The following is a 17,896-nucleotide window of genomic DNA, read 5'->3' as shown; positions in this document are numbered from 1 at the left end:
ACATACACAACCATACATACACACATGCATACACACACACACACTCACACATACATACACACACATACACACCCACATACATACATACATACACACACACATACACACTCACACACACATACACACACACACACACACTCACACATACACACACACACATACATACACACACAACCACACATACACACACACATACATACACACACATACACACACATGCATACACACCTACAGACTCACACATACACATAGCCAAAGTCAGCTCCAGAGTATTAATGCACTAATGTAACTAAGCTGAACACATCTGGTGAGCCAAGGTAAAGAGGCGTTTTTGTATCAACCAATCACTAGTTAGATCTCAGTATCAAATTGATACTTCTTATACTACCTAGGTATGTTTTTTAACAAAAGGATATAAAGAGGATAAAGTCAACTTGATAATAGAAGTCAATTGAAACTGCTTGCTGTATCTGATCCATGAATGTTTAATGTAATATCTAATGCAGTAACAGTAAGAATATAAAAATATTAAAATAGTCTCTCTTATTAATGTTACATAATTGATGAACAATTACATCATAACTTATGCTCACTATTGTGTAAAACATTTTTTTTTTTAAATGTTGAGGAAAATGTCTGCAGCTGAAGCTCTTTTAATTTGAGTTTATATTTACAGCTTCTGATACAACAATTCACCCTAGAACCATAGAACATTGCAGTGCAATTCACTGCACCTTTCCAGGTAGATAAAGAGACATGCTAGAGCAAAAAGAAAATGTTGTGTTCATAGTATTTTATATATTGCATTAACCCCTTCACTTCCCCAAAGAGAGAATTTGTAGTATTAGTATTTTTGCTATCAATCTATTTAAACAGAAATTTTAATTACCTATGAAAACTTAATACATTTTTAAAGTAGACAACTTATTGATCTAGGCCCATTATGGTTAATTTGTCCGCCAAACACGACCATATAAAAAAAATTTAAAAAATTAAAAAATTTGCAAACAGTGTTTCTCACTGAAATTATTTACACACAACTATTGCAGTCATAAGACAAGTGGTTGTAAAAGCTTCTCAGGGATCCCCTTTGTTCAGAAATAGCAGACATGCATGACTTTGCTGTTGCCTTGCCAATTAGAAGGCCGCTAATTGCAGCTGCTCACCACACTTCTGAAATTTCTGGGAAGTGAAAGTGTTAATAAGTTTGCATGTACGGTTAATATTTGCTCTAGTGCAGTGATTTTCAACCAGTGTGCCGCGGGACACTAGTGTGCCGTGAGCGATCCACAGGTGTGCCGCGGCAGAATGACAGGCTCATCATCATTTCAGTTTAAAAAAAAAAAAGAATTAATTTCATCATCATTTTAGTTATGCTGCAGTTCATAAATAAGTTCATAAATAAGCAGAATGGTGTGTTATCATGTGCAATGTCCTGTGAATAAGAGAGGGAAGTGGGAACAGTAACAAGTTAATTTTTTTTTTTATCAGCCGCGCCCACGCTACTGAGTTGCTCCCATATTCAGCTCAGCATTCATTGGTTCATTGCAGCGCAATGGCATAGAACAGGCGGAACCTATCTCCCCTGGGCAGGGTAGCAGCACCCAGCAGCACTGGTAGCACCTAGGAGCAGGACAATAACCATGACGGTAAGTACCCGGGGGCTGTGGGCTCCAAGCTCACCCTGGCTTGAGGCCCTGCTACATTCAGTCAGCTTTACATCATTGGTACAGACTCTTTACCACTTTTTGTCCAGTCATGATACTGAGTTGCACTTTCTGACTCGGCATAAATAACTACACATTCTGAATAAAAAGATTAATGTGGAGTGAGCTAAGCCGAGTCAGGAGCGCAACTCAGTAGAGCTGCTGGACAAAAAGTAGTAAAGCCTCAACTACAACCTTTACTACAAGTGTAAAGGTTTAGCGCTCTCGGCTCTCCCATTCTCCTTTTTCATCAGGCAGCATTGGGGGTTCTTATTGGCAGTGTGACTGCATAGCACCATTACGTTCTATCTCTTCTCCACTGTACACTATTTCTGTGGTTTCCTATGGCTCATCTTTGCAATGAAACAAGTAAAGTGTTTTGTACATGAGTCAGAAGTTACCCCATAGTAACAGCGGTCAACAGCACCCCCTCCCCAGCCCAGTGCAGGGCAGCAGCACCCAGGATCGCAGCAAGCACCAGGAAGCAGCAGCACTACGGGTTAAGCACCAGGGGGAATTAATGGGGCTGGGGCATAATGACTTATGGGAAAGGAATTAGTTACGATCTGGCTATCGAATGGAGTGGTGATAAATTAGCCCATTGGGGAATATTGCTAGGCTTGCGATATCCCATACCCATAGTATGTGTGTGTGTATGTATATATTGCAAAACAAAGATGTATCAAAATCACATTTATATATATAGTTGTAGTGACTGTCATGCTAATAAAGCTTAATTTAATTTAATTGACTAAAATGTACTAAATTGTTTATATATATATTTATATATATATATATATATATATATATATATATATATATATATATATATATATACTGTATGATTAGGCTACAATGTGTGATTTTGTAAAATGTTGGGATGTTGGTGTGCCGCAGGATATTTTAATGCAAAAAAATGTGCCCTACACTAGAGCAGTGCCCTACACTGCTCTAGTGTAGGGCTTACCCTCCCACCTGACACCTTCCACCCCCTGATCAATCTATTTAAACAGAAATAGAGCCTTTATTTTTTAAATTACCTATGAAAACTTAATACATTTTTAAAGTAGACAACTTATTGATCTAGGCCCATTATGGTTAATTTGTCTGGCTAAATACGACCATATAAAAAAAAAAAAATTCACAAACAGTGTTTCTCACTGAAATTAATTACACACAACTATTGCAGTCATAAGACAAGTGGTTGTAAAAGCTTCTCAGGGGTCCCCTTTGTTCAGAAATAGCAGACATGCATGGCTTTACTGTTGCTTAGAAAACGTTATTCTTTGATTCAGTGTGCCCCTTTAAAAAAAAAAAAAAACAACAACAACATAGGTATTCAAATTTTCTGTATCAAAGTTTCATAACTATTTTGTTACTTAACTTACATTCAGGTAAATGAACATTTTATAACAATTATAATTCTGTTAAGAAGTATTACTTATTTGTGTTACTTATTTTATTACTACAGACTATACACAGGCAATATGTTCTCTTGCAACTGTCTTTGAAAATATTACTTGAAAAGTTCACACGTTGTACCATACACAAAGTGTGTTAACAATGCATGCAGCTGGAACCTTCCATATCAGTTTTACTTCTGTAAGATGAAAAACAGCATGATGTGAACACTGAATTTCAGCACTGCTTTTTGCAGTTACAATTAGCCCTAATAATAACATATATTAAAGTAGCATTTTTTAGCGTGGGTGAGAAATGTTTCCCCTTTCTCAATAGACAATTAGAATTCAGCATGCTTTCTCATCACCTCCATCACCGTAAGTAACTTTCCGAAAACCATTTGTTTGCCACTATAATAGGGCTACAATGTGTGATTTTGTAAAATGTTGGGATGTTGGTGTGCCGCAGGATATTTTAATGCAAAAAAATGTGCCCTACACTAGAGCAGTGCCCTACACTGCTCTAGTGTAGGGCTTACCCTCCCACCTGACACCTTCCACCCCCTGATCAATCTATTTAAACAGAAATAGAGCCTTTATTTTTTAAATTACCTATGAAAACTTAATACATTTTTAAAGTAGACAACTTATTGATCTAGGCCCATTATGGTTAATTTGTCTGGCTAAATACGACCATATAAAAAAAAAAAAATTCACAAACAGTGTTTCTCACTGAAATTAATTACACACAACTATTGCAGTCATAAGACAAGTGGTTGTAAAAGCTTCTCAGGGGTCCCCTTTGTTCAGAAATAGCAGACATGCATGGCTTTACTGTTGCTTAGAAAACGTTATTCTTTGATTCAGTGTGCCCCTTTAAAAAAAAAAAAAACAACAACAACATAGGTATTCAAATTTTCTGTATCAAAGTTTCATAACTATTTTGTTACTTAACTTACATTCAGGTAAATGAACATTTTATAACAATTATAATTCTGTTAAGAAGTATTACTTATTTGTGTTACTTATTTTATTACTACAGACTATACACAGGCAATATGTTCTCTTGCAACTGTCTTTGAAAATATTACTTGAAAAGTTCACACGTTGTACCATACACAAAGTGTGTTAACAATGCATGCAGCTGGAACCTTCCATATCAGTTTTACTTCTGTAAGATGAAAAACAGCATGATGTGAACACTGAATTTCAGCACTGCTTTTTGCAGTTACAATTAGCCCTAATAATAACATATATTAAAGTAGCATTTTTTAGCGTGGGTGAGAAATGTTTCCCCTTTCTCAATAGACAATTAGAATTCAGCATGCTTTCTCATCACCTCCATCACCGTAAGTAACTTTCCGAAAACCATTTGTTTGCCACTATAATAGGGGTGTCCAACCTTTTTAAAAGAGAAATCACCCTGAACTCGCTCGCTCTGGTGATTGACAGACCCTTCTCTTGCACAATTGGTCAGGCAAGAGAAGGGGCGGGCATTACACACTCATTGAAGTGTGTTATAATGAATATGGGCCAGCTGACAAACAGATTCACTGCCCGTATGCAGCGAATTCGTGCGGACAACTTCTCAGGTTGAGAAGCTTGTCCACACGCTGTTAGTACTGTACATGGGGCCCTTTGTGTGTTGCAAACTGGGAAACATAAATAAATACTGTGGCAAGTGAAAGGGGCGTTTTAAAAGCATTGGAGGAAAGCATTATGGCCGCTATGTCTTAGGTTGAACATTTCTGCCATGCAATTAATATTTTTTTTTAATAAAGGTTGGTTTCAATGGTAACAAGTTGTAGAAGTAGTGGACTTCAAAATGTGACCTTCATCTAATTACTAATGTATAATTTTACCTTTAATGTAAACGAAACACTTCTTTATTTATTATTTATTATTGTATGTTTGAAAGCTAACTTAATGTGTTATCTAAATGAGCCAACATATTCATCTTTCTGGGGGGGGGGGGAGTCTGAATGTGATTAATTCCCCTCATTGGAACATACTACTAACACCATTGCTTGAGGAATCCCAAAATGTTAGTACTGGTTTCTATTTTCTGTATTTATTTTTTTATATTCTATGTATTTGCTAGTCAAGGAAAAAAGTGACTTGTCAGGAGAGGAAACCTTACTACTAGTCCACTCTATATTAAAAGGACAATAAAGTCAAAACTAAATGTTCATAATTCAGATAGAATATATAATTTTAAAAAAATCCAGTTTACTTCTGTCAAATTTACTTTATTCTCTTGGTATGCTTGAAATGAATACCTAGGTAAGCTCAGGAGCTGTAATGCACTCCTGGGATCTAGCTGCTGATTGGTGGCTGCACATATATGCCTCTTGTCATGGGCTTACCTAATGTATACAGATAGCTCCCACTAATACATTGCTCCTTCTTCAACAAAGGATACCAAGAGAATGAAGCAACTTTGATAACAGAAGTAAATGGAAAGTTGTTTAAAACTATATGCTCTATCTGAATCATGAAAAAAAAGATTGAGTTTCATGTTCCTGCTTTAACATGTTCCCAGTGAGGCATTTTACCTGGTGAAGTGTATTAAATTGCTTACAAATAGCTGATTAGCTTTGCATTGTCATTTTAAAAAGCTGCTTTTTTATCCTGAAACTTCTTACTATATTAAACATTTCAGTACTGCAGTATTTGCTATAAAAAGCTATGCAAACAAAGCACATTAGAACAAATCAAACTCACGTGTGTGTGTGTGTGTGGGGGGGGGGGTTGGTAGAGGGAAAGCCCAGCTCTTAATAAAGGGTGTTTCTGAATCAGCTTTAAATACAATGAAATCTTAGCTGCTGCTTGACTAAGTACGCTGCCCCCATAACAAAAAAAATGGTTCTAGTGTTCTAAGATGAACTAATAATTCAAATGGAAAGACTGCTTACTTGGTGTTGAAATATACATAAACATAACTTGTCCTTTTTAAGACCAAATAGGTCATTTATTTATTTTAAATAGATACAGACGCCCACTTGCTTTGTGATGACAACAAAAATAAAAAAATAATAATAAAAAAATACATTACAAATACCTCCAGATGTGATTTGAAAGAGAAATGCACACATACTGCTATAGAGTGAGTGCAATGGAACATTTACAGTATAATCAGATCACCAGATTTGTGGAACACGCCCAAGACACAGTCATTTTCATTTCTGTATTCATTCCACTTCTTGTATTGAGCTGATGCAAAAATCTAACCCCTGGTCTCTTGAGGAAGTACTTCCTATTCAATATGGCAAGATTCACATTTGCTTAATGATGCTTAGGGTAGGTTATTAAAGGGATTGAATTATCTTTGAAATATGACCATCAAGCTCATGAGTAATGATTTTAAAACTATAAAAGTACTGAATGTGTTATATGTGTTTTCCCAACATCTATATTAAAATTCAAAACTCATGTAAAATAGGTAAAGTACCTTATAATGCATATTAATAGAACCCAACTGATTAGTCTTTGCCTAGGTTCTACCACATGGAAAAGAGTGATGTAAATCGTGCAAGATTCTAGCTCCTTACAATAATATTATAAACTGCTGTGTCAATGCCCAAACATAGCAGAATTTTGTCAGTGAGCATCTTAAAGAGACATTAACACTTTAATTCTAATATAAAATGTTTAATTATGTGTAGTAAAAAAAAACCTGTAATATATTGGTAATTTAACTCTGGATATCGTAGGCTCCTGAGTTGTTATAAAGTAATGGGAATTATTATGTTGAAATCTAAGTTTTACTTATGTAATTTATTCTGCTAAGGACAATTAGGGACGAATAAAGTGTGCAGACAACGGCTGTGTGGAATATAGCAATGTTAAAGGGACTTTAATAGTTATCTTAACATTGTTGTATTCCACAATCATTGTTTCTTCAATAAATGCACCTCCAAACAAGCAGAAATCATCCAAGGAATGGCAAACATTCTTTATTCATACCTATAAATATATATTGTGCTCTTTGTATTACAGTAAATAAAGACTTATATGTTACTAATTATTTTTACATTGTTGAATACATCTAGTTACAACCAATAGTTATCTAGGGAAAGAGGACTAGCTTATTTTCTTATTTATAACCTCTGGAATTTTGAAGTGAGCTCTCTCAAAATTTAGTGAATAAGGGCTTACACATTTTTCATAAATAAAAATACCGTATTACAATTGTTACTTATCTACAGAAAGAAAATGGAAACAATCTATGTCCTTATTATACCCGTCATTTATAATAAAGCTAAGTATATTTCTCCATATTGTTGAAAAAATTTAACTATATCAGCTCTATCTAGGTTTTACTATGTGATCCATGATTTGGAATCTCGGCTGTGGCCCACCTTTTGTAAAATGATTAGAAACATGTACAGAAAAAATGCTCTTGTCTTATGTTAGAGCTGTGTTCATTTTCATGTTTGTTATCCTGTATCATGTGATCCAATCTCAGATATGATTAGATAGTTCCTTAGATTACCTGTTCACTTGTAGGCTGGCATAGGTGGACACTGAAAACTCCTTAATGCAGGGTTATCATAAATGAATATACCACATTTTTGTCCTAAAAGCCTTAAAGATTTGATTAACAGTTTGATTTTCAAAGTCTAACCGAACCTTTGCAAGTTATTTTTTACTCCTATATATATTTTGGAGTATATTATTCCTAAGGACTCAATATGTTCTTATATTAAAGATGGTGGGAATCCTCTATTCCTAAAAAGTGCACCCATGTCTTATAATCGCTCTGTGGTCAATATTTCATCAGATAAGGTAATAAATTGTTCCTATTTCCATACATGAGTACTTATTGTAAAATCCTTAAATGACGTGTAAATCCTTATTCACTAAGATTACGAGAGCTCACTATGTGGCGTAGGTGGATTTGTATGAGGAACTAGGCTAATCCACTTCCCTTAGATGAATATTTATAGTAATTAGATGTATTAACATATGTAAAAATCATAACTAATGTGAAAGTATTTATTCACTAAGATAAAGATTGCTCACTATGTGCTTTTGCTGGTTGTGAATAAGAAAATAGATTGTTTCCATTTCCATGGATTAGTACAGATGGTAATGCTGTACATTTATTTATGTAAAAATCTTAATTAATGTTCAAGTCTCAATTCACTAAGTTAGAGTATACCATATGGTAACAGCTGCCTCTATTCCTGCATTATTTTAAATTGTAATTTTAACCCTGGAGTACCAATATAACTATATACCATATATGGGAAGATATACATAATGAGGTAATTTTGGAATGGAATAGTTAATCTTTATAAGAAGTTAGGAAGCAATATTGTCTTTAAGTCTTTTGCATGTATTTTTTTTTATATAGTTAAGGTCTAAGGACTGAAACAATGTTTGACTTTGTGGTTTTAGAGCTGAAATAAATATAAGCATTTAAGTACTGCTATTCTCTATCATGTATGAATTATATTTGAGTTGTACGAAGTAACCCTCATCTTGCACCCCTGACCAGTGCTGGGCTGTATTGGAATTCCTAGAATATTACATAGACAACAACCATGAGCCATTGCTTGTTAATATAAGAACATCCTGAGGTTGTGTATTGATTAACATAAAAGCAATATAATATATCATCTGTACTAAAAGGTGAAGGTTAAGACTGAGGTCTTTATTGTAGATGAGAAACAACTTTCAGCCAGATGGTCATACACTAAAACTGTTAACAATACAAACCAATGAAAAATATACATGAACAATTACAAGCAAATTTCTTTTAACACAGTTTCCTGTTCATTATTTTTGGTACAATTTTCTGTACTGTACATATGATGTTCAACTCTGAAAATATAATGTCTGATAAAATCAGACCTCAAATGATATTAGTCATAACTACATAAGTGGGAATGGTCTTGTTTCAAACTAACCCTAAGCAGTAATGTGATAAATCTAGAAACAGAACTAATTAATTATGTCCCAGTAATTTCTGATAAATTAGGGTTTCCAAAACTAAACCCACAATAACACTGTATACATTTATTGGAATTCTTTCATAATTGTAACGGATTCATCTTCAAACTTCAACATGTAAACATCAAGTATTATCATTAAAGTTAAAGCTTTAGAAATATCCAACAATATCGTAATTTTTAGCAGTAAATTATCATTCATATTACAGGAGCATTCCGATAGTCACTACAATATCAGACAGATGTGTGCACGTTATCAGGATACCCCTGTCAATCTTACTTTATTACAGAACTGGCTAGTGTTTAATGTCAATCCATCAGCTATTCTTTTTAGTATTCCATGTACAGAAGCTAAGGGAACAAACCTTAACTTTAACATATGCTTATTGCTTAACCCCTTGTTTGCCACAAATTACTTCCATTTATTGTGTTGAGGCTCTCTGTGGCAGCCAAAGGGTTAAATGGAGCGTGGAGCCTCAGTCTGAATATGACAGTCGAACCACCCTGCCCAGACATACTGCATATATTAATGATGCACAAGCCACCAGCACAAAAAGCATATTTGCTATGATGTGCCTCGCCTAAAGCACATCACAATGACACAGGCATGTAAGGTGCAAACAGATTACATAGCCTTGTTTGATACAGTTCACATCTTAGATTTCCTGGAAATACTGCAATGTGCCTCTGTAAATACTGCTATCGACCCAGCATCATGCTTAGCCATAGCACTGCAGTCTCCTGGTAATTCCCCATGACTTCCTAAGTATACACACACAGCAAATCTCCTACCTTTGGTTTCCATCTCTGTCCTTTATCAAGTGTATGGAAGTTTAGGGAACTTGTACAATATCCTCTTGCCGCTGCAGAGATCCTTCGTGCAGTCGTTATCTTGATGGTGCTGTTTTTTTGCTTTAGAAGAGATCCCTGCAGCTTTGATCTGCAATCAAGCATCAGAGGACACTGGTAAAGGTGTGAGAAGCTGTGGTTAGTAAGCTACAGTTGCCAAAGCAATAAATAGGTTAACAGAATGCAATATTTGTGTATTTTACCTGAGTCCTACTGGTACTGCAGAGTGGAGCTGTCCGCTGGCTGTGGTGCTGCAGGTGTAGTGCCAGATCAGCCCACTACAGTCTCTGAGTACGTACAAGATGAATAGCTCTGGATTGCACTGCGCATGTCCTTTGTTCTTCCCTATTCAGAGTTTTGCTCAGCCCTATCAGTGAAATTATGCTGTAAAATTTAAAGTGAGAGTGCAAAATGCCAAAAATAAAAAAAAGCCCAGATAATGCTACAAAAATATAATGTACAACTTAAAACATATTTATCTCAAAGGTCAATGATTTATTGTATGCTGAAAAAGGGATGCCCTTTGAAATAGGCAGATCAAGCAGGCACAGATGACCCATCCCACAGCCAATCAGATTACATATACTGTATACTTTAGATGAATCGGGCACTCTCATGCACTAGTTCCAGTGTACGCACATGTGAGCACACACATGCATAAAAACCTTCTATGCGGTCCATGCATGTGAAGGAGTTATAGATGGCTAGAACAACCAATCAGTGCCTTGCTTGATACCATTGACACTGTATTTTTTTGTCCCATAAAATACACTTATGGAGGACTCCATAAACTAGCTTTAAAAATGTAAATACAAATATATCTATATTATTTTTTAAATTTATTTTTTAAATGTTATTCCCTGTTTTAGTTAGTCTGTAATATATTATGTTACCTACAGAATTTGGAGGTTTAACATATTATTATTATCTCAATTACAAATAAACTATTTAGTTCACCGTTTTGCTTGTGAAAACTTGCTTGAAATTCTATATACAATACTTCCTCTGAAGCCACATCTGCTCAGTAGTGACACAAAAATGATACACAAGATTAAATATGAGATTTGTGCTCTGTTTAATATTTTCAGAGAGCAGATTATCTTTTATAAATATATTAACCTATGAGACCTGGAATGAATTAGTTCCAAATCTATATATTTGTTTTTAAAGGGACAGTCAACACCAGAATTGCTGTTGTTTTAAAATATAGATAACCCCTTTATTACCCATTCCCCAGTTTTGCATAACCTAACCATCACAGTTATAATAATACATGTTTTGCCTCTGTAATTACCTTGTATCTAAGCTTATGTAGACTGCCCCCTTATTTCAGTTATTTTGACAGACTTGCATTTTAGCCAATCAGTGCTCATTCCTCGGTAAATTCACGTGCATGAGCACAATGTTATCTATATAAAAACACTTGAACTAACACCCTATAGTGGTGATAAACTTTTAAATGCTTTTAGATTAGAGGCAGTCTTCAAGGTCTAAGAAATTAGCATATGAACCTCCTAGGTTTAGCTTTCAACTAAGAATGCCAAGAGAACAAAGCAAAATTGGTGATAAAAGTAAATTGGAAAGTTGTTTAAAATGTCATGCCCTATTTTAATCATGAAAAAATTTTTGGACTTGACTGTCCCTTTAAATTTTAATATTTGAAGTACAGTTCCACAAGCCCAAAAACAAAACAAAAAAAATATTTGAAATTGTAAGACATTACATTTCCCTAACTTCTCCCCTTCTCTCTCCTATCTATCCATATTCCCTTCCCTCTCTCTTTCTGCCTGCCTCTCTTTTCTGTCTCTCTTATATTCTTGCTCTCTCTCTCTCTCTCTCTCTTTCTTGCTATCCCCTCTCACTTTGGGATCTTTGAGCTTGTGAGATTCTATTAGAATGCTTGCACGCCCTTCTATTTCCCTGGTGGAATTATATAAAGACACTTTTTACCCTGAAAACAGGGTGTCTCGCTAAGGGGCATATGCTGGATTTTTATATGGGAAGGAGATTGCATACCTTGCTAAAGTGCACAATAAAATTCATAATTTAAAAATCTTACAAAATGAATAATTGAACCATTCACACAAAAATAAGCAAGGAAAATTTTTATTATTAAGGAGCATCAAAATTGTTAAGGAAATTGTTCACCAAAAATTGTATTTTATCAAAAACATAAAATTTGTAGGTAAATTACACAGGAATAAATCATATTAACTATGCATAACATAAATTGTAATTTAAGTACAATGGATGTGCAAAATAAAGCAAGAAATTTGTACTTAAAAATATAAAATACAAAGCGTATTTCTTGTTTTTTTAATAAAATGAGCTGAACATGGGCGTTCCATGGGCGTTCCATGGGCGTATATGAAATTTTCTCTCAAATCCCAGCATAATTCTAAAAAAAATTTTACACCACAGTTCTCACAGTTTTTTTCTCACCAGTTAAAAAGTGGCACATTTTCACCAAAATACTCAAAACACAGCTTACAGCGAATGTAAGAAACAGTGCACTGAAAACAGCATAATTTGATTTGTATTAACTCTAATATTCAAGTTTTAAAAGACGCCTGTTTCCCCTTCTGTACTTCGCCCTCCATTGCAAACTTTTACCTAGCAGAGAGTTCTCATTATTTGTACAGGGGACATCTCACTTCTCGCAGGAACAGCCCTCATGGAATTCTATTAAAAAAAAAAAAGGGACTGTCCATGCGAGTGTTGGAGTGAAAAACCATGTGTCCTACTCTCCTTCTCCCTCCCTCTCTTTGTCCCTGTCTCTTTCTCCCTTTCTCTCTCTCACTACTCCTATGTTCCTTTTTCTACCCCCTCTCTCTGTCCCTCCCTGTTTCCCTCCCTCTCTCCCCTTCTCTCTCCACCCCATCTCTTTGTTACTTTTCTCTTTATCTGTACCTGTATCTCCCTCACTATACCCCCTCTCACAAATGTGTGTGAGTCAGCTGTGTGTGTCTGAATATATGTTCAAGGCTATGTGTGTGTCTGAATATATGTTCAAGGCTATGTGTGTGTCTGAATATATGTTCAAGGCTATGTGTGTGTCTGAATATATGTTCAAGGCTATGTGTGTGTCTGAATATATGTTCAAGACTATGGGGCCGATTTATTAAAGTGCGAGCGGATATGATTGATACAATGTAGCGTATTATGTCCGCCGCACATCGACAAATGCAGACAGCATACATTGTCTGCATTTATCATTGCACAAGCAGTTCTTGTGAACTGCTTGTGCAATGCCGCCCCCTGCAGATTTGCTAGCAGGGGGTGTCAATCAGCCCTATCATATAGGATCGGGCGTATTGAAGACCGCAGCCTCAGAGCAATCGGAAAATTTATGGAGCAGTGGTCATTAGACCGCTGCTTCATAACTGCTGTTCCCAGCAAGCCTGAAGGCTCGTGCAGAAACAGGGGCATCAAGCTCCATTCGGAGCTTGATAATTCAGCCCCTATGTATGTGTTTAAGTTTAAATGAAGTTAGTGACAATGATCAAGTTTAGAAAATAAATTAAAGTAGAGTCAATCATTCCATTTTAGGCCAATTAAAATGTTAAAGTCCATAAAGTTGTGAAATGAAAATAAAAGGTTTGTATTTGTATACATTTTAAACCTAGCTATAGAGTGTGTGTATGTGTGTCTGCATAAGTGAGGATGTGTGTCTAAGTGATCTGTGTTGGCCATAGTATGTGTTTGATTTCCTCTGTGTCTGTATGTATGTTTGCATAAGTCAGGCTGCTTGTTTGTGTGTAAAAATGATGTGTGTTGGTGTGGGACAAATTGCGAATCAGGTTTTTTTTTTGGGTGGTGATAATGTATGTTTCGGAATATGTTTGTGAATTTGTGTACATAGTGTAAAAATATTTATATATAATAAAAATTAAAAGTCAGCTTTAATAAAAATGTAACGATAAATAGAGGGAAAGAACATAATGTATGCTTACCTGATAAATTAATTTATTTCATGGTGGCGAGAGTTCACAATCCATAACTCATGGGAATTACTCTTACCTGACACTAGGAGGAGGCAAATACTCCCAAACCCAAGAGTTCTATAAAACCCCTCCAATCTCACTGATAAATCAGTCTGATGTATAGCCAAGCAATATAAATAGCAATATAAATAGGAAAAGAGCAAAATAATAGAAACAGGGAAAAAATATGTAAGCAAAAATAAACCAACATCAAAAAAACAAAACAAAAATCAAAAAGAGTCTTGCGGACTCTCATCACTATAAAATAAATTAATTTATCAGGTAAGCATTTTTCTTTCATACGGTTGGTGAGAGTCCACAATCCATTACTCCAGGGAACTAATACCCACAGTTGGTGAAAGTTCACGGGTAATGAGAAATAAGGGCGGGATAAAAAGAAAACATTTTTTTACAGATAAACTAAATCCACAACAAAACAAAACACACAAATAGAAACCCAAAAAATAAACAGGGTAATATGCTATTAAAATAACAAACATGCACAATTAAAATTATACTGAGACAACTGCCTCAAGGATTTCCTACCAAAGGTTGCCTCAGAAGAAGCAAACAAATCAAAATGATAGAATTTAGTAAAAGTATGCAAAAAAAGACCAAAATGCTACCTTGCAAAATTGGCAACTAGAAGCCACATTCGTTAAAGTCCAAGAAGTTGTAGAATGGGCAGTAATCCATCAATGCAGAGGCTGTCACACCTACAAGTAAGCCTTATTGATCAAAAGTTTCAACCAAGAAGCCTAAAAAAAGGAAGAAAGCTTTCTGCTCCTTCATGGAACCACAAAAGTAAACAAACCAACTAGAAGTTTGTCTGAAATCCTTACAATACTTCAAGGCTCTTACAACATCCAAGTTACAGCCTGATGAAACGGCTCTGTTCAGCCGAGAAACGCGTTGCTGGTTTCTTTTATATATTTTAATACATTTCTTTTAATGTACCCCTTGGAGTCTTTCTCCTAATCATTTGGCCTTTTAACGTTCAAATTCTGTTCCTGTTTGGACATTTACCGCCTGTGCCGTAATTACCTATCCCCTGCTGTGTAATCCTGCTGGTTGGAGCTTCGGGAGGAGGGTGTGAGCCGCGGTGCGTTCCTTATTGGCGAACAGATCCTTTGGAGAAAGGTGTGGACGTTGGTTCTTCCCGGATTGGTTGAGGATTCACGTGACTGGTTGGCGTTCTCTGTCGTGTGTGGTCTACCGGGCGACTGACAGGTACCGGTCTGCTGATCTGGGCACTCGTAAGTGCCGCTCCGTTTGTGAATACTTCGACTTTGTTTTTGTTGATTTCACCATTAACGTTTCGTTATTACCCTATTGGCGCCTCTTCTTTCCTGCTATAGGATTTTACATAAGTTATGAAGATGCCTCTCTTAAGAATTCTAGGATTAAGACATAAAGAAGAGACAAGGAAATCCCAATTTATAAAATCTGAAGACACAACACTGGTAGAAAAGTCAAATGCAGTCCACAAAACTGCCTTATCCTGATGTAAAATAAGATAAGGAGAATCACGTTAAGGAGCAGGAAACTCAGAGACCTTTCTAGCAGAAGAGATAGCCAAAAGAAAATCAAACCTTCTAAGAAAGAGAAATTGGCTTAAGAACATGTTAAATTTTAGCCAAAGCTAGAACAAAATCATGTCAGAATGATTAACAATCTTCTAGTGGAACAAAACCGAACGGGCAGAAATCTGACCTTTCAAATAGCTGGCATATAAACCTTTTACATAAACCATCCAGCTAAAATCGCAAAACCCAAGGAATTCCAAAGGAATGCCAGGAAGAAACATGATCTATACACCAGAAAATAAAGGACTTCCAAACCTTATGATAAATCTTCTTAGTCACAGGCTTGCAGGCCTGTATCAAAGTCTTCACAACAGAAACAGAGAAATCTCTCTGCCTGAGAACTAACCTGTCAGGGATATTGGTATCAATCCGGAAAAGACCAAAAGGCTAATATGAATGAAAACACACACTAGCACACTGAGTAAAACCTAGGATGTGACCCACAACTGCGACAAATAACAAGGAACCACAGGAGGGCAAAATAAATTAACAGGTACTCACTCAAGTGATCTGGCAGGAAATATACTATGTCAGGCACGCAAAGGTCCTGGAAACATTTTAGGCAGAGGCAGAGTCAGGCAGGAAATGGTCCAATAACTTTAGGCAGATTTGGGGTTAAGGAGAGGCAGAGTGAGGCAGGCAAAGGTCTGGTGACTTTAGGCAGATGAGGGGTTAAGCAGAGGCAGGAAGGCAAAAGGTCTGGTAACTTTAGGCAGATTTGGGGTTAAGCAGAGGCAAAGTCAGGCAGACAGAGGTCCGGTAACTTTAGGCAGAATTGGGATTAAGCAGAGGCAGAGGCAGGCAGGCAAAGGTCCGGTAGCAAGGTAGAACTCACAATACAGCAGAAAAAGTAGCTAGCAACGGAACTAGGCTGGCTGACATCATCAGCGAGGGATGGCCATGAATGCACATCACGTTGCTAAGCAACATAATGCTACGGCAAAGAATTCAGGAAGTCGTAGCGGAGCAGCTCATCAAGCCATGACAATGCCCCCCCCCCTCAAGGACCACCCTGGGGCCATGACAAGGTTTGTCAGGAAAAGTTATGTGAAAGGTTTTAAGGAGCACAGGAGCATGAACGTGATGAGCAGGTTCAGAAATGCAAGTTCAGAAATGGGATACCCCATTCAGTGGATAAGATAGTACAACTTGTCAACCCGCAATTTAGAGTCCAGAATCTGACCTACCTCATACTCAGGTTTATCATCAACTAGAAAGGAAGGAGGTGATGAGACCTTGCTGGAGAATCTATTTCACACTACAGGTTTCAGAAGGGACACATGAAAGACTGGGTGAACCTTAAGGGTCTTTGGGAGAGCCACTCGATAAGCAGAGGAACACACCCGGGATACAACCGGAAAGGACCAATATAATGAGGACCCAATTTAGCACAAAGTTGTTTCAGACAAAGGAATTTAGTAGAGATACATACTTTCTTCCCACTGTGATAGTCAGGTGCCTTTTTTCTCTTTTGGTCAGTGAAACATTTGTATCTTTTGGAGGAGCTAAGAAGAATGTTGCGGATGTTTTGCCAGTGACAACAAAGATTTTTTTGCAGCATTATCAGCAGATGGAACAAAAGTAGCAGAAGTAGATACAGGAAAGGTTCTGGGGTTGAATCCATAAGCAGCTTTGACAGGAGAAGTTCTTAAAGAGGAGTTGAAACTGGAGTTATGAGCGAGTTTAGCAAGAGATAATAGTCAGGTCCAATTGGATTGATGATGGTTGATATAGTGTGAAAGGTCTCAAGACATTGGTTCACTCACTCTGTCTGGCCGTTGGATTGCGGGTGATGAGAAGTTGATAAAGAGATAGTAGTACCGAATTGTTTACAGAGGGACCTCCAGAAGCGAAAAAAAGATTGAACTCTCCTGTCTGAGACTATATCCAGAGGGAACCCATGTAATCAGGCAATATGAAGAATGAACAATTCAGAAAGTCTTTGAGCAGAGGGTAAACCAGGGAGAGGAACAAAGTGAGCCAACTTGAAAAATCTATCGACCACAACCCAGATAGTATTATTGCCAGTGGATGAAGGTAAGTCAGTGATGAAATCCAAAGAGATATTGGTCCAAGGCTAATGTGGAACAGGTAAAGGTTGCAATAAACCAGTAGGCAAATGACGGGAAGCTTTATTAGATGCACAAGAGGTACAAGCAGAGACATATTCTTCAACATCTTTTTTCATGGGAGCCACCAGACATGTTGTTTAAGCTTCCAAAGTTTTTGGAGAGTAGAAGTAGATATCTGAGCGATAATTGTCAGAGGATGGAGTATAGTATCAGGTACTTGTTGTACGGAAGTAGTGGGTAGAAACTGCCTTGATAGAGCACCTGTTTTATTATTCCTAGTTCCAGGAATATAGGATAGGACATAATTAAATTGGGAGAAATATAAAGATCATCTAGCCTGTCT

General features: G+C 36.5%; 1 protein-coding gene and 1 long non-coding RNA gene across 3 annotated transcripts in view; one reads left to right on the top strand and one right to left on the bottom strand.

The window, feature by feature from the left end:
* Positions 1-10,225, bottom strand: part of FGF12 (fibroblast growth factor 12) — a 766,619-nt gene extending 756,394 nt beyond the window's left edge. Inside the window, exons 1-2 of one of the 2 annotated variants that reach the window (XM_053710232.1) lie at positions 10,116-10,225; positions 9,856-10,026 (exon numbers count right to left, since the gene is read on the bottom strand). In XM_053710232.1, coding sequence (XP_053566207.1) covers positions 9,856-9,868 — 13 coding nt within the window. In that variant the 5' untranslated portion in view covers positions 9,869-10,026; positions 10,116-10,225. The remainder of the gene's footprint in view (positions 1-9,855; positions 10,027-10,115) is intronic. The other variant, XM_053710233.1, reaches the window with a different exon arrangement.
* Positions 1-17,896, top strand: part of LOC128656366 (uncharacterized) — a 448,845-nt gene that overhangs the window by 184,074 nt on the left and 246,875 nt on the right. The window lies entirely within an intron of this gene.

This window comes from Bombina bombina, chromosome 4 (genome assembly GCF_027579735.1).
Source record: "Bombina bombina isolate aBomBom1 chromosome 4, aBomBom1.pri, whole genome shotgun sequence".
Classification (NCBI taxonomy): Eukaryota; Metazoa; Chordata; class Amphibia; order Anura; family Bombinatoridae; genus Bombina; species Bombina bombina.
The sequence above is the reverse complement of the archived record's forward strand: the minus strand, read 5'-3'. Positions and strand labels throughout refer to the sequence as shown.